This window comes from Malania oleifera, chromosome 10, assembly GCF_029873635.1.
Source record: "Malania oleifera isolate guangnan ecotype guangnan chromosome 10, ASM2987363v1, whole genome shotgun sequence".
Classification (NCBI taxonomy): domain Eukaryota; kingdom Viridiplantae; phylum Streptophyta; class Magnoliopsida; order Santalales; family Ximeniaceae; genus Malania; species Malania oleifera.
Genome location: NC_080426.1, coordinates 5,593,684 through 5,606,261, shown reverse-complemented (window position 1 = coordinate 5,606,261; position 12,578 = coordinate 5,593,684). Strand labels below are relative to the sequence as shown.

Genomic DNA, 12,578 nt, shown 5'->3' with positions numbered 1-12,578 from the left:
AGTAGGCGTTATGGGGATTTTAGAACAATATGACACACTTAATTTGAATAAATATTCAATTGTTATGCGTTGTACAAATCAGCCAATAGATTCTGACATTTGTTACAAAAATATCTCACATATCTGTAGTGTTTAAATTTTCTCTTCAACGACTACTCCAATTGATATGATTCTTTTTTCTTTGAAAATCAGAATCGTTGATATAAATTTTTATAGAATTTTATTTGGTATTTATTGATCATTTGTAATTTTATAAAATATATCATCTCACCTAAAAATCATATTTCTTATCATATCATTGATTGCTTATGTAATGACTTAAAAAATAATATGCCTGGAAGTGTTATAAATAAATAAATATTATATTAAATTAATTAATTAAATACACAAATAAAGTGAACAGTATTATAACGATAAAAAAAACAACAAACAACTTATTGGAATAAGATATATATATATATATATATATATATATAAATATAATATAATAAAGTAATAATATATAAACATAAATATAGCTAAGGAAAGAAATCTTCCAGTGGAAGATTAGAATTGCTGTTGCAATTGACCCAACTCCCAAGACGGTCTCTCTCATCTCTTTCTTTCTCCTCACGCCCTAGCTCTCTCTCTCCCTAATATTTAGCCAAATTGATGATTAGACATCACCACGAGGTCCTAATTTCGATCCTTAGTAAGTTAATTGGAGCAGATTTTAGATTTGGGTTTCTTAGGTATCATGACCCAAAAATTCTACTATATTATTATTATTATTATTATTATTACATAATAAACTCTGATACCATAAAATATCAACAAAGTCAATCCAAATCCAAAGTGGGGTACCGGTGATATGCCTTTCCTAAATACAAACTATCTATGCAGCGGAAAACGTAAAGTACTTGAATCTCACATATAATACCAGAGTTCTAATCATCCATTAATACATAACTATACATATACCCCCAAAAGTCACAGAACATCCTCAGGGTTACACAAAACATATCTTCCAGCTTAAACACTTACCCTGAAACTAGGGCAGTACCATAACCTCCTCTACCTTGGAGCTCGCTCCGCCTGTCTGTCTAGATCTCCTGAAATATTTGAATTCTTGGGTGAGACACCTCTCAGTAAGTGGGAATAAGTTAATATTACTATGTGGAAGATGAGTTTTATAATCAAAACATGGCTATAAATTCCACTGTAATCGAAAAGACATCTCTCTCTCTCTCTCTCTCTATATATATATATATATATATATATATATATATATATAATATAACTCACACCTATATAATTTAAGATACACATTTTCTATTTGAACATACTTTTAATTATGATAAATAATTCTGCTTTCGTAAATCTATGTATATATATAATTGTGAAAACTTCCTTGGATGGATAACTATAATAATGAATTAACCCCGCATGATCGAGTTGTGCAGTCCGTAGGTTAGATTTAACCGTGGCTAGCCTACCAAGTTAAGGTTAAGTCAAACTATATTCGTGTCTGTATCTGTAACTGTAACTCTGAGTACAATTGGCCTACCCAACCTGGTCTAGACTCCAGGGGGATCCTCTACTCTCCTATGGCCCAATCGATTGATTTACCAACACTTTATCTGAAAGTGTGGTTGTACTACTATAACTGTATAGTAATTGTCACGCCCCGAACCCGCGGATGGGCCCCAGGGGTGAATTTAGTAACCCTAACTTGTCTCTGTATCAATTAAAATATACATGATAGTACATTGAATGAGGGTTTAATCCTGTGGGATACACGTATACCCTATACACATTCACATACATATACATACACATCACATACGTAGCAGAAATGTTCTTTCTAATACATATAACGTACCATACCAGAGTCTATACATAGCTAGAGGTTACGCTCCAAAGTACCATACGTACCCCAGGTGTCTACAAAACCCAACAATGACAATCCGGTTACAAAATCCATACTTACACAAGTACTATACGCAGTTAACCGACAACCACGCTCCCGTTATGTTAGGACGCTAGTTTCGGCTACTCGAAGGACCTGAAAAACATTTGCATAATCGGGGTGAGACACCTCTCAGTAAGGAAGAAACATGTTATATCAGTGTGTGACATACAAGTGTTATTTCGACATAAAGCATAACACGATACAGTTTCAGTATTTTCACAATTTAGTTCCAGTACATACGATACAAAACATATGGTCAGTATCTTCACACTCTTCAGCCGAAACTGGCTGCATTACACGAAGCACCCGATAACCTGGCATTAGCCGAAGCCCCACATTGATATCGCTTCTAGTACGAGCACCTGATAACCTGACATTAGCCGAAGCCCCACAAAGATATCGTTGCTAATACGGTGTCAACTCACACCCTTCGGTGACCAACCGAAAAAAACAGGTGATATTTCACACCCTTGGATATAGAGCCGGACACTCTCGCTCACGGTATTTAGCCGAGATATGGCGTTTGGATGGTGTCTGAACTTCTCAAACCAAAATTCTACTCTAGTAAACTTGTAGAGAATCGACCCCTGATCGTCGTGGTGGTTTCTGATCGTCTATTCGGGCTTAAATCAGAGTAGAATTATAGAGAGAAGGGAGAAGTTGCTCGTGGGTTTATAGAGAGAGAGAGAGGAAAGAAATAATTTATGCAACAAATGAAGCTCGCGGGTCTTTATAATTTTTAGCATTACCGAGAAAACCATTGTCGATTTTCTCGGGTTATCAGAAAATTGTCGCTGGTTTTCTATTTAACCGGCCCAAAAAGTTACTGTTTACCTGTTATTGACCCGCTGTAATTTCCTATAATTGTCGACGATTTTCTATCCTCTCCAGAAAACCGTCGCTGGTTTCTTCCTCTCTCAGCGAGAAATTCATTTTTTTCCAATTTATTTTATTATTACATTTTTTAGGTCTCTACATCCAGCCTACCCAGATCATGTGGAGTTAATACATGACGTTATTGTTTATCCATCTAGGGTAATTCTTTTATGCATATATGCGCATTTACTGATAGAGAGTTATTATTTTATTCAAAGTATGATGTGAAATGGAAGTATGTATTTTGAAATATATATATATATTTATATGTGTGTGTGTGTGTGTGTGTTGATACAACTTTACATGATTTCACAGTGAAATGGAAGGTAAATAATAGTTGTATATTTGAAACACTAAAACTCATATTGTCACACACTGATAATAACCTATTCCCACTTATTGAGAGGTGTCTCACCCCAAGAATTTAAACATTTCAAGAGATCAAGACAGACAGGCGGAGCGAGCTCCGAGGTAGATGAGGTTGTGATACTGCCCTAGTTTCAGGGTAAGTGTTTGAGTTATGAGATATGTTTTTGTGTAATCTTAAGGACATTTTATGGATTTTGGGGGAATTTACATGTATAATTATACAGATAGTAGAACTCTGGTATTGTATATGAGGTTCAGGTATATTATGTTTTTCGCTGCATAGATAGTATGTAATCATGGATAGGTATCCCTGGTACCCACTTTGGGTACGGGATGACATTGTGGATGTTATTATTGGTATCAGAGTAATTTTAAATTTTTAACAGCATGTAAAATATATATATAGCAAAATTTTTGGGCCGTGACAAGGGATGGCAAAAAGGGTTCATGGGCCCGGTCCGAGCATGTCATAAATGGGTTGCGTCGTAAACGGGTCACAGTCCTATAAACCCTAAGCCACCTGTTTATTAAACAAGTGGGTCACAGGTTATCCGTTAAAAAAAATTAATTATTTTAAAATTTTAAAGCAAAAAAAAAAAAAATTATCAAGAATCTCTCATCTCTCAATTAGTCTCTCTCGGTTGGCGATGGCTGCACGTTAATCCATTCCCCATTTTTAAGGATTTGAATTTTGATGGCCTTTCACATTGTCATCTTGGAAGAGCAGGTTGTGGGACAACCCCACCTGCGTCGGTATGAGCCTAGAAATGGCACCCTCATCCTCTTCTCCTCCCCTCCACCCCCCCTGGTTTAGTGCTTTGCGCTCGGTACTTTTCCCTAGTTTACCAAAACTATGTAATTTCTATAGCAGAACCCATTTCAATTTTCAATTGATATGGCAACTGGGGTTCTTTACTGAAGTTGGAATAATCTTCCTGCAGATCTTTGAGCTTTCGAGGGTCATCATGGAGGGAGAGATTGAGGAGGGGACGACGACTCGAGGAGCTGGAGCAGTAGGAGGAGTAGAGTATGGATGAGGCAGCCGTGACAAGGAATTAGGAATAGTTTAGGGTTTTCTCATTTTTGGGTTTGGGTTTTATTGAATAGGAGCCAAGTAAACGGGTCACCTAGCGGGTGACCCAACCCGAACTTGAGTTGATTTGTTTGTAAACGGATGGGTCATGAGTTGACTCATTTATAAACGGGTTGACTTTCATAGACTTAGACTTGTTTTAACCAGGAGAGTCACGGGTGACCCGTTGGGTCTGGACCCACTTTACCAGCTCTAAATGATACACTCATAAATGTCAAGCTGAATGAGGATTTGCCTCCGCCACTATAAAAAGGAATCTTAAGAGGAGTTAAGGATTTCATTCTCACTCACTCTTTATTTATTGTTGCAATCTAAACCTCTCATTCCCTAACTTAGACATCAAAGTGATACGTTGGAGTACACCCCAGTTGTCCAAGCCGTTATTATTTTGTTTCCTTTTAGGTAATCACGGTCGAAGGACGATTTAATAAAAGCTATTTGATATTTGGTAACAACAATTACAAATTAGATATCTTTGAATTTTGTATTATCTTTTGTTTTATTAAACTCTTTCAGTTTTATATATATTAAATATTATACAGACTAAAGAGTATTTTAAAGTAATTCTCTTCATTATGAAGCAATTTGTAAATATATTTTGATCACCAAAACATATATATATATATTAATAAAAGAAATGAAAGTGGGAAAAGTAGCAAAAGGAAACAGATGAAGTGGGCCGGTGATTTGGAATCTAGGATGGATGATGGAACCAACACAACACATAGCTTAATTACCAACCCGATAGACTTATTACACATAGAATAAGAATATATAGCACCATGGCAGCAGCTGCTACGATGCTACTTGTGGATACAACAATTTCTATCTAACACTGCACGCCTGACACGTGCCATCCAACAGAGTTACATTTGATCATTGTACTTTTTGTGGTCATAATATAATGTTTCATTTGCTTGGTCAAAGATTTATGCACGCTATCCCAAAAAATAAACCAAATTTTGACTTTATCATCATCATATAGACATTTTATTTAAAGTATTAAACCTTTTTATGCTGTAAATTTCAAACTAAAATTTTAAAAAGAAAAAAAAAAATTGAAATGGGAAATGAGTTACTCTCCAAATGTAGATTAGAGCAACAAGCTTTTTAAATAATAAAAAGTCAATGCATTCTTGTTGGACATAATAGATTCTCTCTACTAATATAATCTACTGTCTTTAACATATATTTGTTCTATATTTTTTTTTCTTTGCTCAACCTCAAATTTATATTTATAGGGTTAATGTGAAATTTAAAAGCTTCATTTGTTTTGTAGAGATTATGAAATGTTTGACCTAATAGTTTATTTACCTGTGAAATTATGATTGATCTTAATCGTTATGTTAGTGCAAAAAATATACAACAGAAATAATATATTTTGTTATAAAAGGTTTTAAAGCCCATTTGCATAATGAATGAGAGATAGTTGAATCAATTATTATTTAGTCATGCATATTAAAGGAAAAATGTATTTAATAATACTGTAACAAATTAATGAAACTATTCCACAATATGAAAACTAGTTGACAATAATTATGAATTATATACAGTTATTTTGAAAATTTTGCACAAAGAATGATTTTATTACCAAATGAATTTTCATTTTTATCACAATTGATTAGTCTAAATTAATATCATGCTAATGCGCAATAGTAGCAAATGCTTTTGAAATTTTAATATTTTTACCAAAAAAAAAAAACCATTTTAAAGTACTTTTGATTGAATTAAAAGTCTTGATCCTACCTAATTACTATCATACCATCACCACTAAATAAAATATATTTTTATATCATGCCATTAATGTGAAAAAAGAAATGATTAATCTTTTCTTAGATTTTTACTTTATTTTTGGTTCATCTTTTCCCTTTCTATCTAAAGTAAATTATTGTAAGGACAAGAAAATATGAAAAGGAACTTCAATAAATTTTTTGAGGTGTTATAAAAATAACATTTTTTATGTCGTTTCATTCCTATAAAAAAGAAAGAAAAAAAAAAGGATCAATTTTTTCCTAGATTTTCATTTTACTTTTGATTAATCTCTTCCCTCTCTATCTAATGTGAATCACTACAAGAATGAAGAAATACAAATATATATAATAAAATTTTCACAATATTAGAAGAAATAATTTTAAATCATAACAAAATTAAATAATTTAAATTATACTAATATTTTTTTTTGAAAAGAATCGGAAGCCACTCACATAGCGACCATGTCTCAAGTTTATTAATAACCTTCACTTATTGTAGAGAAATATCATGAAAACTTATGACTTACATAATAACCAATTAAAATACCTCACGCATCAAACCAAATAAAAGAAGAAAACAAACCTATACAAATATTAAAAGGAAACCAACTAAACATATCTCATATAAGTCGTATCCATCTTATCTAATCTATACAAACTAAATTATATTAACTTAGTCATGCTTATAAAGTATAAACAAGTTAGCATAAGAGAAAATTTATTTTTGAAACTACTGTTTGAGATTGAATCGAAATGAAACTTATTAAATGAGTTGGTTTGATTCAAACAGATTTATATGATTTAAATTCAATTCTAATATAATAATTTAATGTATAAAGTGACATATTGGGCTTTGATATCGATTAAAATAATACATGTCTCATACCATTAAAAATTAATGAAACATCATGAATTTCAAATTTTATAAGGAAATTAATTATTTCTTCAATTTCTTGTAAGTTTTTCTGCTGATTGGAAGGTTAGAAAAAAAGTTATAATACTTTTAGACCTTTATCCCATCATAAAAACGTATATAAGAAAAATTTCCATACCAAGTCAACTTATTTTTCTTGTTTAAAAATACTTTTAACCTTTATTTTAAAATTTGCTATTTCAACCAAAAGAAATAAAATAAAGAGCACTAATTTTTCTTATGTTGGGTACTTAACGAAATTCGCACTAGTCTTTCTTATCTTCACCAATTTTAAGTACGCTTAATCTTTAAATAAAAAAAACAATAAATTTATTGCATCTATTCAGTGACTGTGACATCCACTGGTTAATTCAAATAATTAAATCCATAAACCATCTTCGTAAACCTTAAGCCCCACGTCTCTCATTTTCCTATATAATACTTGAGGTTTAGTGGGCAGTGCTGCAAAAACCATACCGCCATTAGCGAGTTGCAATCCACTCACCAGAGTTTTTCCCATAAATGTCTGCTTTTCTCACTCTTATTCTTCTGTCCTTCGGATTTATCCACGACCACGACTGATTTGTAAAAGCTGAGCTGCTTCAGATTCGTCTTTTTTATTCGTGTTTTCCATTTTCGTTCACTTTTCTCTCTCCCGACCTCCAGAGTAGGAGAAAGGAAAATATTTTCCGCTTTTTCCTTCTTGATTCTTTAAGAATCTTTTCTTTTCTCAACTGGGTCTTGGTCTGCTGCCGCCGTTTTGCGATCCGCTAGCTTATGGAGCTTTCGATTTTCATGTTGTGGTGCTTTTGCTTTTCTTGATTTTCTTTCCCACTTCGGTTCTGTTGTCCTGTAAGGTCTCCTGCTGTAACCGAGGGTGGTTCAAATTTCAAAAACAAGCTTAAATTAGTTACGTTTAGGCTTCAATTCTTCAGTTCGAGTTTCAAATCCCGAAATTTGATCTGGGTTTTTGCGTTTTCTCGATCTCTGTCTTTCTTTCTGCGGACCCACCCGGGGGGGGGGGGGGGTCTAGGGTTTATGCTAGCAACAGGAAAGGTCAGCCTTTTGTAAAGATTCTCTTCGATTCTGAGACATGGGTCTTTTCTAGATTCTTCAGGTTATGCTATTGCGAAAAGAGTATTCCGATTCCCCTGCAAAACGATTTCCTTTTGTTCATTGTAAATCCTCCTATTCTCTGCACGGAGACTCTCCTTTCCTTCTTATCAGTGACCCCTGTCCTAAATTTCTCTCCCTTTATTACTTCCACTGCTCAATTCAATCATTAAAAGTTATGATTTCTTAACTTATATTGTTCACACTAGCTTGTGGGGATGGAAACTCTGCGTTCAGCTTCCTATATGGCGAACTCGAATTGGTTGGTCCATCATTGCATCAACACAGAATGGACAAGAGAAGAGAACAAGCAGTTCGAGAGTGCTCTTGCAATATATGATCAGAACACGCCGGACCGATGGTTTAAGATTGCAGACATGATCCCTGGAAAGTCCGTGTTTGATGTGATGAAGCAGTACCAAGTACTTGAGGACGATGTTCGTGATATAGAAGCAGGGCTGGTCCCTTTTCCTGGTGACCTCACTGCATCTTTCACTATGGAACTCATTGATAATCATAGTTTCGATGCATTTAGAAAGAAGACAACCCAAGAAAGGAAGAAAGGTGTTCCGTGGACTGAAGATGAGCACAGGTATAAAGTCCCTCTTTAAAATCATCGTGTCTTACTTGAGTTTCAATTTTCATCAGCTTCTTCGTAGTTTAGTACAATTTTGGCTGTGTTTTCCTGCTAGTTCATCTCATGTAAAAACAGAATCTAGTACTTCGTTTAGAATGCAAATAAAAAAAGATTGTTTTTTTGAAGAGAAAAAAAAAATTGCAAATAGCTCTTTGATGGAAACCGTTTCTTGTTTTTAACCGCATGTTTGGAGCCTGGAGTTTAAACTGAATTTGGATGGATTTTAAAAGAAGAAAAATGAAATACAAATTGTGTGAATTTTATCCAAATTCATGCAATTCCAAATCCAAGGCCTGAGTTTGTGTGGTTGAACTGTAGAATTCAACTGCGTTCTCGCTTTTGAAACATGATTCACTATCAAAAATGTGTTTGATCTCCATATCATGGACTTCATTTGCAAATCCTATCACTATTGATCGTATTTGCAATAAGAGAACCCAATTGGATGATTTGTTAAGATTTCAATTCCATAATCTGTTTTACTTGCAAACTTACTAAGGAATATGTATATTTGCTGCGGATTATTTATTTTTTTCGGACTAGTTTGTTCCTGATGGGAGTCTGAAGTTTGATTTCATGATAGTTTGGAATATGATTTATGGGGAGGTTGGCTGTAAGGAATGGTCTTAGAGTATGTTTTGTTGATTTGCATGTCTTGATCCTGTTGTTCTAATACCTTTCTAACTTTTGCACCCTGCAACTCAAAATTTTTCCTGTTTTGTTTTCTTGATTTTTTTTTGACGAGGGTTCAATCTTAAATGGCAAAATACAGGCGTTTCCTGAAGGGTCTTTTGAAGTATGGGAAAGGGGATTGGAGAAACATCTCACGCAATTTCGTCATATCTAAGACACCAACTCAAGTTGCAAGCCATGCTCAGAAGTACTTCTTGAGGCAGCAGGCTTCAGGAGGGAAAGACAAGAAGAGACCCAGCATCCACGACATCACGACTCTTAATCTTGCAGAAACTACTCCATCGGACAGTAGTAAGCCTCACCTACAATACCAGCACACTGTGCTTCCACCACAGCAGAGGTCCACCAGTACACCGGAAGGTCTACTCAACTGGGATCAGTCTAATGATCAAGCACTCATGGTTTTTGATTCAGCTCATGGAAACCTGTTTGTGCCATCTCAGTTTGAGGTTGCCTCACATGGGCTTAAAATGCAGGGGAAAAAACCAAATGGCGGTACTCTTCATGGAGATCACATTGGAGCCTATGATTCGGATTTTCAAATCCAATCAACAAGACATCCAGTTCGTGGATGAGGGACCGATTCTTGTCGTTCAAAATGGGTTTGAGATGCCAATTCGATTTTGTTGAGTAGAATTGCAAGATATATGCTTGGTTAGTGGCTTATATGACTGAAATTGGGAGTTGAATTTAGTATGAAGGAATGTAGGATTAGACTTGCTTTTGAGTGTCATATGAATTGGGAAACTGAGTGAAACACATAAATTTCTTTATTTCTCCTGTTCCGCCGATGATTCGATTGGCTTTGTTTCGAGCCTTAGTGGAGTGATTTGATTTACCAAGGGGAAAAGAGTGCCACTTTGATGAATAAAACAATTCATCAACGAGATGGGCTAATTTAAGTATGTGGTGGGAGTGTGAAACCTCAGTGCATTTTATTAGCAGCATTGTGAAGCTTCAGCTAAATGCGTATTGTAAACAATTATCTTAGAGTTGCATTGTTTTATTCATCTGCTTTCTCCCCTTCCATACTTATTCCTATTCCTTTCAGGATTTGATCTCAAAACTATCAACATATAAGTATTGGGAATGTTTTCTAGGACATACCGTTAGTTTCTATTTCACTGCAATCAGAACTTTCAAGCTGTGTCACGACCCCAGATTAGACTCAACTAGGGGGCTGCGCGGCACTCGTTGAGGCTCTCCCCAACAAAGTTAGCCAATAATCACCTGTTCAAATATGCACACATGAGCATCACATAAATCTCGGCAACCATTCATAATCATGAATCATCAATATAGACATAGATGGATCAAGAAGGCAAGAGACATTCATGTTCAATGATAAAATAGAGACTACTTATTTTATTCAAGTGAGAGAACACTATACAAGTCATAACACAAGTAAGTTGATATTCATTTACAAATCCTTGGAGAATACATGTAAAGTCATCTCTCTCCCTCATTAAATCCCCATTACATTGTCACCCCTTAACATTCTCCCCTGCTCATTCTATCGACAGCCTCGTCAATCTATTGTAAGGAGTCTTCAATTTTCAGGTCCTATTGTTGTTATCTTAAAGTTCATGAGTTTTTGGACCTTCTGTGTGGGATGCTGAAAGTCTTCTGTTGTGTCATCACCATTTTTCTCCTAACCAAGTGTTGTTGTTAACGACCTTTATCGTTGTTGACTCTATTTGTAAGGATCTTCACCATACACTTCTTTTCTCCCACATCGGTGTTCAAGATTTCTATTCCCTCTTGGATTGTTTTTGAGGCATTCAAGGCCTTCCGCTTAGGGCATTATGCTACACAATGGGGCCCCATGCATAGAAAAGAAGCAAGTGGCGGTCGATGCACCCCGTTCCTTTCATCTTTGTCATTCCACTCTCTCATTGTTCTGGGTCCCTATCGCTCAAGAAGCTATTAGATCCCTTGTCGCTCCCCTTGCCTGTAGATCTATACACTCGGCAAGATCTTTGTTCATGATTGCCAGATGTTGAGTATTTCTTTTTCTAAGAACCATTTAGGTAGTCATTTAACTGTCCACTTGTTGCAAGGGTCTGGCCTGAGAAATCCTCCAACCGTTCAACTGTTGTGATAGTCGAGGGAAGGTCACGAATCCCCTGCCTTTGTAGCTTATTCTTTGGCCATGTTTTGAGTCCTTGAAGGAATTGGAATTCTGTCAGAATCCGCCATATCCTTAATGTTGAACATTAGGGCTTGGAACTCCCGTATATAACTCCCTATCGAGCTTGTCTGCTGTAACTCATATACCTTGCAATGCACCATGTACTATGTATTTCCTGGGTAAAATTGTTCTTTCAAGGCATGTTTCAACTCTTCCTAAGTATTGATGGTATGCCGGTTGTTTTGCATGTCTTCACATTTGGTTCTCCACCATAACTTTGCATCATCAATAAGATATATTGTTGCAATGTTAACTCAGTCCTCCTCTAAGTCTATCTTTGAGCACTTAAAGTAGTGTTCTAGATTGAAGACGAAGTTGTCTAACTCCTTCGCATCTTGAGCACCCCCAAAACATTTAGGTCTTGGCACCTTAATCCGAGTTCCCCCACAAGTATCGGGGATTGGCCTTTGAGACATCTGGGCGACTGCATTTAGCTTAGTACTCACTTCTTGTAAGTCATTCTGAAACTAATCCGTTATGTAATGCCCCGATTTTCTATCCTTTTTTTTCCATTTGTATATATATTTAAAAAATAAACCTGCTCTAATACAAGAATAATACTGTCATCATGACAACTTTGATACTAGACTGTAATAACCTGTGTAAATTCTATACTTAATTCATGTAGCAAATGCACTATAGTAACCTATGTTTCCTAAAGTGGCACCAGGTATAACAGTCATCAAACAGTCATAAAACTCAGTGGAAGCATCTGTATACATACACATCCAATAGTAATACCAGAGTTCTATTCATCACCCTAACTATACATAATTTTCCAAAGTCTGTTCATCCATAACCATTTTAAAAATACACAATACTTTCCTATACAACATAGTGTCTCACCATTACTTACTATGAACAGTATTCTTAATCTTTGCTTTGAAGAACTCTAAGCCTGTCTACCTGAGTTTCCTGAAATGATGAAATTATAAAAGTGAGACACTTCTCAATAAGACAAAATATATTATTATCAGTGTGTGGCAACATG

The 12,578-nt window shown here is 35.2% G+C and overlaps 1 protein-coding gene across 1 annotated transcript; it reads left to right on the top strand.

The window, feature by feature from the left end:
* The first annotated feature begins 7,369 nt into the window (after positions 1 to 7,369).
* On the top strand, positions 7,370 to 10,419 carry LOC131167013 (transcription factor DIVARICATA-like). Its single transcript, XM_058125734.1, has 2 exons — positions 7,370 to 8,658; positions 9,476 to 10,419. The coding sequence occupies exons 1-2, from the start codon at positions 8,285 to 8,287 to the stop codon at positions 9,969 to 9,971; spliced, it is 870 nt and encodes a 289-aa protein (XP_057981717.1). The 5' UTR covers positions 7,370 to 8,284; the 3' UTR covers positions 9,972 to 10,419.
* The last annotated feature ends 2,159 nt before the right edge of the window (positions 10,420 to 12,578 follow it).